General features: G+C 42.2%; 2 protein-coding genes across 2 annotated transcripts; one reads left to right on the forward strand and one right to left on the reverse strand.

Moving 5' to 3' along the window:
- Positions 1-1,322: 1,322 nt before the first annotated feature.
- LOC130693498 (insulin-like peptide receptor) lies at positions 1,323-11,999 on the reverse strand. The gene is made up of 21 exons (XM_057516650.2): positions 11,414-11,999; positions 9,255-9,625; positions 8,499-8,788; positions 8,281-8,415; positions 7,740-7,839; positions 6,723-6,922; positions 6,300-6,428; positions 6,145-6,220; positions 5,792-6,080; positions 5,317-5,721; positions 5,064-5,254; positions 4,825-4,995; positions 4,459-4,744; positions 4,066-4,394; positions 3,855-3,997; positions 3,621-3,782; positions 3,408-3,564; positions 3,135-3,342; positions 2,903-3,074; positions 2,363-2,839; positions 1,323-2,300 (listed from the first exon to the last, which is right to left on the reverse strand). The coding sequence occupies exons 2-21, from the start codon at positions 9,544-9,546 to the stop codon at positions 1,734-1,736; spliced, it is 4,779 nt and encodes a 1,592-aa protein (XP_057372633.1). The 5' UTR covers positions 9,547-9,625; positions 11,414-11,999; the 3' UTR covers positions 1,323-1,733.
- Positions 12,000-14,105: 2,106 nt separating this feature from the next.
- Positions 14,106-14,513, forward strand: LOC130693160 (uncharacterized). Its single transcript, XM_057516284.1, has one exon. It carries the CDS (start codon positions 14,106-14,108, stop codon positions 14,511-14,513), a length of 408 nt encoding a protein of 135 aa, XP_057372267.1.
- The last annotated feature ends 12 nt before the right edge of the window (positions 14,514-14,525 follow it).

Here is a 14,525-nt window from a genome sequence, read left to right on the forward strand (position 1 = left end):
CAGCGACGACAAGAACCAAATACTAGGGGGAAAGCGATTGGCAACGAAAATACTGAATAAGAGAAAGACATAACGACAACATTCATTCCGAGACCACTGACACCACTGAAGGCTGAGCCAAGGTTGCACGATAGCCCCTTACGTCCTAGTGGCATGCAAACTTGGCGGGAACTAAACCTTGGACGTTTGTACACAGTATTTGTTGCCTTGCCTCGCATCTTATATGCCATCTAGCGGGTTACATGTAAAATTTCCCAGAAAATTTGTTAAACAGCTTTTGGAGTGGGAAGGACATGATCGATTGGCCGCCGCGAATCCTGAATTTTCAACACCACGACTTAACTTTAGATGTTGTTGTTGACCATGATATCTGATTACTTGCAACATTCCAAACCATCAGCCTCCCCTTCCCACGCTTATAACTGACGCCGAAGACTTTGATCTCTATTCAACGAAACGAGAGGGTAAACTTTTATGTTCTCAGCATTATTGGAAAAAATGCAAGAAGACATGCAAATGAAATGACAACTATTTCAAAGAATTTGCTTGTCCCCTGTAACTAAAAGCGTTTCGCGATCAGCTGTGACCGGTAGCCCCAAGCGTTATACCAGAAGTCAGATTTCAAAAACGCCACAACAATGGCCTATTCCCGTAAATGTCATACAGAATTCTCGTTGCAGACTACGACAATGAACTAACTATGGCAATCCGTTTTACCCAAAAACAAAAACATATTTTTTTTATATATTACTCCACCATCTACCGGTCAGATTTCTAGTTAATTCTCTACCTACACTCACCGAATGTTTTCTGCTGCATCACGCTAGTGCTGTAGCGTACTTGCGCTTGGGCTTATTTATCAGTCGGGCTTAAAAATTTTTTCGGCAAAAACTGACACTCATCGGAATTGGTTTAATATCACAGGATATACTCAAAATTGAATGTTGATTCCGGTAAAATTGCTATTTTTTTCATTAAGTTAATCGTTTTTGAAATACACCTAATATTTGATGGAATGCTAGCGCGCCAGTACGCTACAGCGCTAGCTAGATGTAGCAGAAAGTCGGGCTTATTTATTAGTCGGGCTTAACATTTGGCTACTGGCCCGCTAGCATTGCATCAAATATTCGGTGCATTTCTTTTAGTAAAACGGATTGCCATAACTAACAGCTTTGTCTTCTTCTCAGTTTATAAACTACTCTCGTCGGAATAATATTCTCAATATGATCTGAAATGCTTGCGCCGAGTATGTAGGCTAAGGTCACAACAGAAGTAGTTCTTTTCCGAGTGTTTTTGTGGGACCATAAATAAAACAAGTCGAAGAGATTTCGAAATGCACTGTATAAATATTATTCGTAACTTTGACACAAACACATACAAAGCATTGTTGACCAGTCCGTTTTTCGGCATCTGTGTTATCCACAACGTCAGGGTTCCTTTTTTTCGGCAGTCACAAAATTCATTTTTTACCGGAACGTTCAGTATATACACTGGCTTAGGGTTACATATACATATATATATATACATTTATAAGTACAAACAATACACTGAAAAATAAATGTCAGATAATAATGAAGGAGATAATCGAAGAGACTTTTTTGTTTGCAAATGCACTGGTTTGTTTCTGTTATGAGCTATTCCCTTTCTTGTAGGTAAACTGACAGACAAAACACTGGTTTGCACGAGGTAGATTATAACTCGGAGGAGACTGAGAGAGATAATGGAGAAATTCGTCAGCATTCTGTGTTGTTATGCCGTCGCTGTTTCAAGATGCCCATGACGTAACCGTTGGACGTGCTGCCGTTGCTCACGTAACTGCCTTTGCTGTCCTCGCTGGCCACCGAGGTAGTCCCCTTGGAGCTGTCACTTTTGCTGCCGTTGCCGTTGGAAGCCACATGACCGCTAGGATTTTTCACAAGAATATAGGCACCACCTCTATCATGCGGGAAAAGGACCGGAACATGATCTTCGTCACCAAGTTCGTCATCTCTTAGATCTTCTTCGCCATCAGCATTTCTTCTGCTTTCGAATCGCGGATCAGAGACAAGCGGTATTCCACTTTCATTGTCGATTTGTCGTTCGTCATCGATTTGCAAAATGTCGGCACTTCCATAAAGCCGAGTTTGTGATAAAGGGTCACTCACGAGAAAATCCCCACTCTCAAGTAATGCTTCACGAAGCGATGAAGATGGATCATTAAAAAACTGTGTCTCTTTCTCGTATTGCGCCTTGAGAGCAGCACGGGCACTGACACCAGCGTCTGAATGGTAAAAGGATACACTTGCAAACTGCGATGGAACCTACGCAAACAAATTATTTGTTAATAGGAGATCATCAATCGAAGATGTCAACGTCATCTTACGTCAGGTAGAAGATTTTCGATGAGGTCAATAAAAGTGGGTCGTTTCTTGGCAAGGAATTGCCAACAACTTTCCATAAGAATATATAGCCTGTCTGGACACCCTTCGGGCCGTTCCATGACTCCGCCGTCGATGACGTACTTGAGAACCTGCTCGTTGGTCAAACCCTGGTAGGGCTGCGAAGCCAAAGTGGCCATTTCCCAGAGGACGACGCCAAAACTCCAGACGTCGCACTGCGAGGTGTAGACGCCGTCCCGCAGCGACTCGGGTGCCATCCACCTGACGGGCAAAAGCCCTTTACCTCCTTTGCGGTAATAATCCGTCTCGTAAATGTCGCGCGTCAACCCGAAATCGCCTATCTTGACCGTCAGATCGCCGGCCACCATGCAATTACGAGCGGCCAAATCGCGATGGACGTACTTCTTCTCAGACAGGTACAACATGCCGTCGGCGATTTCGATGGCCATCTTCAAGATGCACTGAAATAAATCAATAATCGTTATGAAAGTACGTGCAACTACAAGAGCCAGGGATGTGTGTACCTTGAGCGTAGGTGGTTGGCGGCCTTGATCAACATTTTCTTCACAGTCTGGGCGATGGGAACGCAAGTAAGACTTTAAATCTCCATTAACCATCAATTCCATGATGACTAACGTCGGCTGGGCTTTTGAAACAACTCCCAATAGTTTAAGAACGTGGTGTGCATTAAATTCCCTGAAAAATTTTGTCGCGTTAGGATTTCAGTAATGAATGAGACGAAAAATGATTCCTTACTTCATAACCGAGGCCTCCGTGAGAAATTCAATTCGCTCATTGATGGTGGCTTTTTCATTGACAGTCTTCACAGCGCACTTGACCTCGGGCTCGTTGGGAACCGTGTTGCGCAACAGACCCTCGTAAACCATGCCAAAAGAGCCCTGACCCAGTTCATGCAGGATGACTACGTTCTCTCGGGCCACTTCCCACTCGTCGGGAACATATTCTGAACGAAAAAAATGCATTTGCAATTAAAGAAACGAATAACTTTCACAAATTGATAGTCAATACTATGGTAATCCGGATTGATGGATATGATTCCATGTTCATCCTTGTTCTTTTTGTTCTTCATCATGAAGTATCCAATGCATAGAATCGATATGATTACTATTAACACAAGGACGAGAATACCGGTAAGAATGCTGCCACTAAGTCCATTGAAGTGTTCCTGTTTGAACGGAAAACGTGAAGTGAAAGTAATATCTCTTGAAACAGGGACACTACCTCAATAAGAAAGCAAACGTCCTTTGTGGGTGGGCCAGACCCAGCTAAAGAAAAAGCCCGGACTTGGACGCAGTAGTTTCCAGGTATTAGATCTCCCAGCACTCGGGTTTTGTTGCTTTCTACAAAGTCTTTTCGACGAACGCATTCTTTAACGATTTTGCCCTGAAATAAACATTTGAAACAACGTATAAAAATGGGAAAACATGGAAACGAAAAGACATGACATAAACCTACGTTGTCTGATCGTTTGTACTCAAGTAGGTATTTCGTTATAAGACCATTGGGATCCTCCGGTTCATTCCATCCAATTTTGATCGATCGAGACGTGTGATTCGAGTCGTATCTCATTATACCACCAACGATATCATCGGCATAATCTGTAATAGACAAACGGAAGATGAAATCACAGTTCCATTGAGAATTTTTCAAATAAAAATGAGTATACCACTCTGCTTGGTGCGAGCTGACGTAACGGCAGTCATACTACAAAGGCTTTTACCCGTGTTGGGATCAGTTTCATGACAAGCAACAACTTTAATCGTATACTCGGCATAGTGTCGTACGCCTACCACCGTGTAGCTCGTTCCAGTCACTTTTTGATAAAAGGTGACCAGCCGATTATTATCGTAGATGTTGGTGTGATTTTCATTAGCTATCATGGCCGTCGCTCGGTTCTGCGACGAATTAATTATTGCCTTGTCTTCTGGGAATTCTATATCTTGTTCACCCACTGCGGTCGTTGTATCAACGTGACGTTTGTTTCTGGCGAAGCTACTACGCCAAGAAAAGATCCAGTTACTTCCGGCTAATTAGAAGGCAGCAAAAAAACAAAACTTACTGGGTGTCTTTGACATAAATTTTGTCATGCAGGAAGTTTTCAAATTCAATCTTGAATTGTTGTTCTTTTTCTTTCTTCTCCAATGTAATTTTATCGCTCGGCCCAGTACATTCACAACACTTCCCTTGCTGAGTGTTAACAGCGCCACCGCTACCACCTCCGGCGTTGTTATTTCCTCCCACGCCGATTCCAAGAAGAGTCGGATCGCTAAAGATCGATGTTCGATTGTCTGGGGATGCCTCCTCAACGGCTTTCTTCGTCTCACTGACAACCAGTGAACTAACATCTGCAGTTCATAACGGAATGTCACTATCAATTAGAATGCGAAACAAATAATGGGCTATTTCCTAATTAAAAATCACTTACGCTCAGCGCAGGAATCGTGTTTGTCAACATAATCTTGGTCGTCTTTCCGCCAACTTCCGGTGACGATGTAAAATGACACAATCCCGTTCGGATTAATGGGTGGTTTCCATTCGATGATGAGTTCTGAACTGGAATTGGCATACGCCCTCAAATCTTCAGGCTGGTCGGGTTCTATTTTATACAAATGAATAAATATTTAATGCATCTTGTCTTTATCTTTTCTTAATTTTTATTTTTACCAGCTGGACTCGTTCTCTCGTACAAAATGAGACTACGAGCGCCAATCCTTTTGCCAGAGTGTTGAGGTGCTACTGTGTACGTCTGGACGTAGATGGCGTACTGAGTGTAAGGCTTTAGATTAGTAATGATGGTGAGTTCATTTTCTTCTGGTTCGGCTTCAGCGTTTGCTGGGACGTCGATGGTCGTCCATCTAAATAAAAACGTCACGTCAATGAATAACAAGAACATAATTTATCTAAATTCAAAACGTACCCATCACCACCGCAAGCATCACGCCGATCAAAGTACGAGATATTGGCATAAGGAGCCTCAATATAGGAGATTACATAGCCTAACAACTGCCGTTTATCCGCTAAAGTAGCTCTGAAATTGTTCCAGCTAAGTTGCATGTTTTTGTCGGACTTGTTAATGACTGTGACATTGAGTAGTTGTTCATCGCACGTGGCCTTATCGCCGTTCGACCACGGTGAGATGTCCACGTCTGAGTACTTAAACGCCTCAGTGCCTGGAAGTCTACTAGAATTGACGAGCTCTTCGATCAAGTTCAAACAGAGTTTCGGGTTGAAATGGAACAAAATCTTTTTGTGAATCGTCAAATTCTGCGTCTTGGGCCAAAGCTGCTGCAGGTTTTGGTTGTCCTGGACCATCAATGCGTATCTGTAGATGCAAAAAGAAACGAAATGTTAAGCAAAATAAGCTGACGCGTAAGGGATTGAACAGATCTTACTCGTCGTCAAAATTTTTACTCCCAATGGAATGTAACGCATCCGGCTTCCCGGTAATGGTCTTCAAGCTCTTGAAGAAACTCAACGAAAGGATGGGAAAGGATCGTGTGATTTTGAGGACACCTCGGATCACTTCGATGCTGCCAAGACTCCTCTCCAATTCCTGAATGATATTGTCACCGCCTTTTATTTGCATTTCTAGATCTCCATCGATTGTTGTGCATCCGCGTAGCTTTTGAACCGTTTCAATATTACTCAAAAATGATCCTTTGCAAATCTTGGGACAAGGTCCTGTCATCATTACACAAATCATTATGATGTTTCGTAAAGTTATAACGAAAATGTTAAGCAGCACCTTGGCAAGGCACGCACGTAAAATACGACGTTCCATTGTGTTGCTTTCCCTCTTCCTGGAAACCAGGTGGGCATTCCTATGAAAATCATGACCATAGAAAATAAATGTATTCATTCAATCCAAATACTTTGCAAAAGAAGAAAAATCTTTCATACCAAAATGCATTCTTCCGTTTTATCAAACACTTTCCATTTCCGTTCGACACGCGGATATTCTTGAGCAGATTGACGAGGAGATGGCATTGTAATGCACTCGATGTCCGTGACGCAGCGCCGTTTCATAAACTGACGGAAAAATGAAAAACAAACATTGACATACATGTAGAAAATAAAAAAAAACAAATTAAAAAGTATGATCCAATTCCGACCAAAGGCTCGTCCTTTCTTGCAGGAAAGGACGGCTCAAGTACTCGATAGTTTCGACGCATTGCACGTAATTCAATAGGAACCGAATGGCAAGTAGCAAATCGGACCAGGCCGATCAAGTGCACATGTACCGCACTTCAAGCCGAAAGGGTACATTGCAAGAGGGCCAAGAGAGAAAGTTTTTTCTTAGAAGAGGTGAGAGGTGATTCTTACCAGGTAATGGCCCGGAGGGCAAACAGATCGGCATTCGCCATTGTGGATGACGTGTTTACAAACGTCGCACTGGTTGCTCTGGTTGCCGCTGCATCCGCCGGCGCATTCCTCGTGACAGCACTGCATTTCGGATGGACGTCCAACTTCTTTCGAAATCATGCTGCATGCCCCGCTGCCGCCTTGACCGCATTGATCGCATACTAACGACAAACCAACGGTGCTGATGTTAGTTTTTCTTCATGTACACAAATCAAAACATGAAGAGTGTGAAGTGGGGAATGCAAAACGAGATGTCGCCCTTTCCCCATAAAACGAGCAGTCAACCGATACCAAAGGGAAGTCTCGTTAGCCATCAGCCAAGTATGGGCATGAAGGCGAGCAACCGGAATGACCGTCATTTATAATTTCATGTTACTAACGATTTTGATCTCTTTTACACCACGTCAGAAGTTACAACAACAAACTATTATCTTATTTTCTTGGTTATTGCTTTTTTTTAATGCTTTATAATGATTCCCAAGATTTAAAGGTCACCACACGTCAGAGGAATAACGGTATCCGCAGAACTTGAGGTTGGAAACTTATCGATCGAAGTTGGTGCCTCAAAATAATTGAGACATTCGTCTGCGGATGTCGCCACTGTCGGGACCAGAGTTGTTTTTATTTTTGTGTTGGAAATACACTTTTTTTCTTTTGTTTGCTTGAGGAATTTCAACAGCAACAAAAAGTTGTAAAACAACAACAACAAAAGGAAAAAGAAATCCAAGTCACGGCCGCTGGCAGTGCCAAGGTTTTATCCACAACAACTCGATCTGACAATCGTGGCATTTGATTTTCCTATAATTCCCAAGGAAAAAAACTGGCAAATTGGTCCCAACTCTTGTTGTCTTTTCCTGACCTTTTGCTTTCTGACGTTTCGAACCAGTTCCTTTTCGTTTTTGGCGATACGAGACTTATTGATTTATTCAGCTAATAGTTGAGCTGAGTCATCCATTCATTAAAATGAGAAATCCTTACCTTTTTGACAGTCGTCATTGTTCCAGCAAAGTCTTCGTCCATCACCACCAGCTGGACAACGATCAGGACATTTGGGACATTCACTGGCCTTTTTATTACCCTGAAAACAGAACGAAAACAAATGGGATGAAAAATGAGATGAGACGAACCAGGAACAAGATACCAGTACGAGAATAAAATATCAGCTAAGATTTTCTGCCGAGCGGGTTCGATGCCGGCAGAAGTTACCAGAGACCGGAAGAGTCGGAGATATTCGACTTCCGCTCACCCAACATCTCCATCTTCTAGTTTCAGTTCAGCTATTTACGTTCGAAGATTTCGGATGATACTGGCCATTAAAAGGGATCTCATTTATCTTAATCCACTAGATGGCACTAGAAATCCTCAACATATTCTTTATATCAACCCCGATTCAACTTTCGCAAACAAACAAACAAAAACCAGTTTCGGACCCACGGCCTGAACAAGAATGTCACACAGAGACACTTCCAGCTACGGCATTATACGCAGTACTTGCGATCCAAATAATAATAACAATAACCTGAATGAAATGATTGAGGCGTCCAGAATGACCAATCCGGCCCCAGTCGATTGATTCCACGTAGCAAAGATTTGGATTTTTCTCAATCAAGACGGAACCGCGCTGCAATTCCGCCAAAGATCTAAGTCCGATTTCCTGTTCAATTCCCAATAAAACAACGATTAGAATAGCAACACTTAAAGAAATGTAATATTCAAGAAAAGGATGAACAGACTCACCTGTAATTGCACCAGTTCATATACGACAAAAGAGAAGTCAAAAAGAAGTTGCTGGCCGCGAATGACAGCCAAATTTGGGAAGAGCTGTCCGATAGAGCGTAGCCCGAAGACGCGATAAAACAGCAAATAGCCCGTGATTTCCCGAAGAGCCGGAAAACTGCGATTATTCAAGTCGGCGGCTAATTCCATATTCTCCATTAAAACAATATGAAGAAAGCCTTCCACAACGCGGCAGCCCTCCAATTCCACAAACTGTTGGGGGCCATTTCGAACTTCTATACTGGGACAAACTGGAGCAAAACAAGAAAAAAATGGTCAACCAAACATTCTTTTCCGTTCAGTGGGTGTGGACCGCACGTATTTTGCTTTGAATGACGCACAGAAACGACGTCCCTTCTCGAACATTTTTGGATCAAATCTTTTCCTAGTCACGAGACCAGGACACAGGACAAAAAGCAAGTTTAGACTTCGTTGTTTGTCTAGGATTTTGTGAAAATAACGAAATCTCTTGTTTTTTTCCCCTTCTGATTCCAAATCTGTCAACGAAATGTAGCGTAAAATGGACATTCATTTTTTATCTGCAAGAATTCGATTTATCAAGTCAACACATCTCATTCAGGACACCTGACTTGTCTGTGACGTCACGCATGTGTGTGTTTGTTGTTTTCAACCTCAGGCTGATAATGAGGGCGGATGTGACGATATTTGTTGACTTTCTCGTTACAACTATCACGTAACATGACGTCAATGACTTACTCTCTTGCTCTCGTAGAGGCCGATAGACGTCGATGGAGGAACTGGGAAGAGGTGCCTGAAGCGAAGAGAGCAAAGAGGCTTCGAGCCAATCCAAAGTGATCAAGAAAACGACGACAGTAACAAGGAAAGAGCATCCACGTCGTCGAGTCCTTAATGTTGGACATGTGTTTCGATCAACTTGACGGAACAGGCCGCCAATCAAACGATCCGGTTCATGGGTTATCCGTTCTTCAACAATCATTTTGTCTGTCATTTTCACTTCTTTGCACTGGCACCTTTTTTCTCCTTTCATTTATTTTTTTTTTTTTTTAGCTGTTTGATACGTGTGTTTAAATTCAACCGGTATCCATAGTATCCACCGGTTTCCAACCCTAGAAATAAAAAAAAAAAAATACAAACTTCAATACGAATCATTCTTATTCTTATCATTAGATTGCTTTGAGACTTCCAACCTATCTTGTTATCTTCACCACTCGCTTTAAAAAACAACAACAAAAATGAATTCGAAACATTTTAGACATAAACATTCCGTATTTCAATTCTATCTTTCTCTGTCCAGATGGAATCTATTGAAATTATTTATGAATCGTGAGGCATAGGAGATGAAATCAGCGGAAAAAGAGATTGCTCATTCGCTAGGGAAGAGTCTAGTTGGTTCAATGACCGATTGCATTTGTTGTTCATTTAAAAAAAATATATATATATTTATCTTATGCGCAGACCTTCAGTTAAGCCATTTCCTCCTAGCTCCGACCTTCAAACTAACTGTTCGTGACTATTTCACATTCCACCCGCAAGGCACAAGTGAGGCATTCCATTCATTCCGCGTGACATTGCGTCTGGTCCATTTATTTTATTCTTAGACACGACGAACATTCGACTCGAAAGCAAAACAAATTTGGTAAACTGCCGAAACAAAAAACTAGTCGCAGCTCGTTTTGCCTGATTAACCGAGTGACTGTTCAACTACTAGAGAAAATTCATTTGTGATTTTAAACGCAGTCGGTTTTGGCAAGTTACTCTTCACTCCTATAAACAAAATAATATTTCGTGTGTAGTTCATTGCCCCCACGAGCTCCGTTTCATCCAACAGTTCCGAGAATAAGAATGGCAATCTGACATTTCTCAATACGAGGAATTGAACGTTAGAAAAAAAAAATGATATCCCATTCAACAGTTCTTGTAATAGCGATTTCTTTTTAAATTCTTGGCATCACGTGGCGCCGACCGCAGAGGTCACTTCCACCTGCTGGCGCCCAGGCCATTTCCCTGTCGGGAAAATCCAAAAATACTTGCAACCCAATAAAAAAAGAAACAAAAAAGGCACGGTATAAAAAAATATTAAAACGGGGAGGCGAAAATGGGTCAAGTGAATTCAACGAGATCAAACGGATCGACCAAGTCCGCATACACAGGAAAAAAAAATCCTTTTTTATGCCCTAGTTAGCAATAATCACCCCTTTTTTTTGTTGGTACATTACGATTGGCCATTACGATGTTATCTGATGACACTGGCAAGCAGACAAACCCAAACAATAGCGTTTTGTTTCGTCTAACGTGAGAGCGACCAACCAAAAACTGCGTCCGTTTGCTCTTGCGTCAACGGAAGCGACGCCGGCGGGCCGTCTACGTCACGGACTAAACAGATGTTTTCCTTCTGTTCAACTCCAAATGGGTGCCATCAACCTCATTCAGAAATTTTTCATCACGATAGATCCGGTTCCGAAACCAAACTCCCCTTTATTTCGTCGCTTCGTCGTAAAGATTTCACGTTTCACGCCAGTTACGGTTAGATGCGGGCCAGTCTAAATTTAGATGACGATGGCTATGAAATGGCGTCGTACCGAGTCATCGTCTGGTTTTGTCTTTGAAATGATCTCAGCCACGCCTTCCTCGATTTCCAACGTGGGCGTGGTTTTGTTTTTCGCCATGACGTCACATGTTCACACCCCCTTCTCCAAAACGCTGTTCTATCGATCCTAAACTCCTCGCGTAGGAAATGATGTGGGACGTGACGTCACGACGCCAAACGAAACTGAATTATTCTCAAAAGGCCGTCAGAGGTCGTGGTTTAATACGACGCACGTTTCCCGTGTACAATGTGTATGGTGTGTGCGTAAATAAAAGGAAGAAAACACGCATTTTTGATGGGTTCATACCTTCAGTGACAGCTAGCGCCACCGCTACAGCTCCAGACACTGGTCAATATCCAACGGACGCCGTGTCGGTGTTGTTTCTCTCGCCGAATCCCGGCCACTCCAACACGCAATTCATCACACGAAGAATCCGAACTACATGAAGAACTTCGCAAAACAAACGAATAAAGGAATGAAATGTTTCGATGAAAACGCACGACGCAAAAGATGGCGACCGTACTATAACGTATGGATTTAGGGAAAACGAGATTTGAAGCACTGAACTGTTTCACCAGCTACTAGGAGGGGCGATCTCACTTTAAAGATTTGTTCAATAATATCTCGGGTTTTCCCGTTCCTCTTCCAACGTACAAGACACACCAGACAATTACGCACTGTAACTGAAGAGTTTGTTTGATTGTTCGAAGTTCCCGTTTTACGGGTATTTCCAGCGGCAGAAACACACTTTGTTTGCTTTCTTTAGATGACCATTGAGATAGACAAATCCCGTAAAGCGATATGACGACGAAAACACTGCATAGCAGAAAACAAAACGGCGACACTCATTCCGAGATCCCTGCTACTACTGCTGGTTATGCCAAGGTTGCTTATTGCGTCGTAGGGGCAGGCACCAGCGTTTGGGCTTTGGGTGGGCGGGAGCTGTGTATGTTGCACCATTTTTTTTATACTATCACAGATGCCAAACACCATCTAACGGTCAGCATTATAACTATTCAAAGAATGCACAAGCCAATGCGTCAGCTGCAGTACATGCAGGAAGATAGGGAGACACGAAACAAATAAAAACGTACAAAGTCAAGAAAAACCGTTAGGCAGGTAGAACCGGTTGATGTTATTCTGTTTTTCGTTTCCTTTCCAATCACTGTAGCATCAAGGACGAAGCAGTGCTTTCTACTTGGTTAGATCTTTGAGATGCCGGAGGGAATATGGAAAAGAAGGCTGATCCCTTCGTACCACGCACATGCCAATTTACATCCGGTCTGTGCTGAATCGTTGGTATGAGGAAGAGCTGGCGGCGGTGCGAATAACAGCTCGTTCCTAAAAAATAATTTGCGCATACGTGTCAACGTCTTCTGGCAGATCCTGAGGCAATTCCGAACTACATCTACTCTGCCATCGGCTGCCCGACATCCACTGAGAGTTCGGGGAAACAAAAACAAAACATCCAAATTCCGCCAATAGTTTCGATAATACAATGGGTACGTAGGCTAGCGGATGTCACTCAGGATCTCATGACGCGACAATTAGTCCTTGCGATTTCTGAAATTTTCATTACCACCACAAAAACTCGGAAGTTGTTGTCGCCGATGACATTTGAGTACTTGCGAAATACCAACTCAACAGCATATTTCAGATCGAGTAAAAACTTCTATCGATAGCGTTACAGTTCCCACAAAAATGTTTGTTTTGTTTTGATTTTCTGTCCTTGTTTTTTCACTATTTCTGCTCCTAGTCAGTGCAATCAATTCCGAATCAGAGCTTCAGCTCGAGGCTATCACATTTTCAAAAATGCTCTGACTAGAGCCATCACCCTCGGCACGTAGCTTGCAAGATCTTCAAACCATTTTACCAAGCGTCTGACTCCCGGAGTGATCTAAAAAATATATCTTGTTTCAATTTTAACGCAGTTAAATGATAAGACAAATGCGTAAAACCTTCTGCTGTCCAAGCAAAACATTGCAAGACAAGGAGGCCATTCATTCTCTGAAGATTCAATTACCGGTTCACGAAGAACAACGAAGTTGAGAAATCAATTCAATTGATCTTGCGTTGCCCTTTGGCGTCGTAAAGCCTTTTTTTTGTTGCCTTCTTTTTGTTATTCTCCTGCTGTTTGTCCGGTGCGTGTGTCCTTGTTTTGGAATCGATGAATCGTTCTCATTATTTTTTGCTTTTGCTTTGACGTATGAAGGCAATAACAAAAACAAATATTCCATTGGGTTTTCTTTCGTACCGCCAGATGACAGCAGTGTAAAAGGCTGAAAAATAAAAACAAATAAGTAAAAAAGGTAATAAACAAAGCATTGCTTTGTACTTGAATGATTCTTTAATTAGCAATTTTTACTAGTGATCAAAAGCTATGCTAGGATCACTGAAGGATAAATACCACATTCTATTGTTCAAGGTTTTGAAGCGATCAGCGTTAAAGTTGTAGGTAATAAAATGTTGTTGTACTACACCAATCGGGATGGAAAACGTGCCGGTCAAATGAAAGCGAAAAATGCTTTGAGTGCTTATTGTCTGATTTGCCTAGTCTCCCACGATGAACACATAAGCTTATCATAATGGATACCGTACCTTGTGGTGGGTGTGGTTGATCTAATTTTTCGCTCTGGATAACTTTTTTTCACAGGTTCGGGAAATACTGATTCACTGGCAAACACCCATCTCTTTCCATTTATAGATATTTTTATGTTGTGTTGAGTTATTAAAAAAATTTTACGCACATGAAAAAGCTGGAATAATATGGTGGTTGCATCAGTGAAAACTGAAAGAATACCCCTCTTGCAATGCTTCTTGTTCTGTGATACCCACCTAACGTATACATTTTGAAAAACCCAGGTTTCTCATAGGCTCTCACATGACTCATATTGAGTCACTTCTCCCGTATCAAACAATAGAGGTAGCCACATATATGATTTGTTCTGCTTCCACGAAATTAAAAATGTCTTTTAATTGTACTCCTATAGATTCAAAAATGGTAACAAACAAAACACTTGCCAAAGTAGCAGTGGCAGGAGGATTTTTGGCCCTGGGTTCTGCTAGCTACTTCCGCTGGAAAATTGAAACGTCCATCAAGCAATCGGCTTACTTTAAATTGGCCATCGAAAGGCTTCTCGCCAGCAAAACTGCAGTTGACGTCTTGGGCGAACCTGTCCTAATCGGTAGCATAGATCTAGGTGATACGAAAAGAAATTTCTGTGACGGCCTTGAGGCGCGATTTCAAGTCTCAGTCAGAGGGCCCAAAAGTACAGGAATCATGGCGTTTGAGGCCTCGAGAAATCCATCCAGTCAGCCAGAATGGAGAATAAACTTGGTCGAGCTCATGGACAAGGAGGCCACGAGGAAACTCGTCATTGAGAGCCCCACCTTAGTGGTCGATTGAAAACTAGTTTTG

This window comes from Daphnia carinata, chromosome 3 (assembly GCF_022539665.2).
Source record: "Daphnia carinata strain CSIRO-1 chromosome 3, CSIRO_AGI_Dcar_HiC_V3, whole genome shotgun sequence".
Taxonomy (NCBI): Eukaryota; Metazoa; Arthropoda; class Branchiopoda; order Diplostraca; family Daphniidae; genus Daphnia; species Daphnia carinata.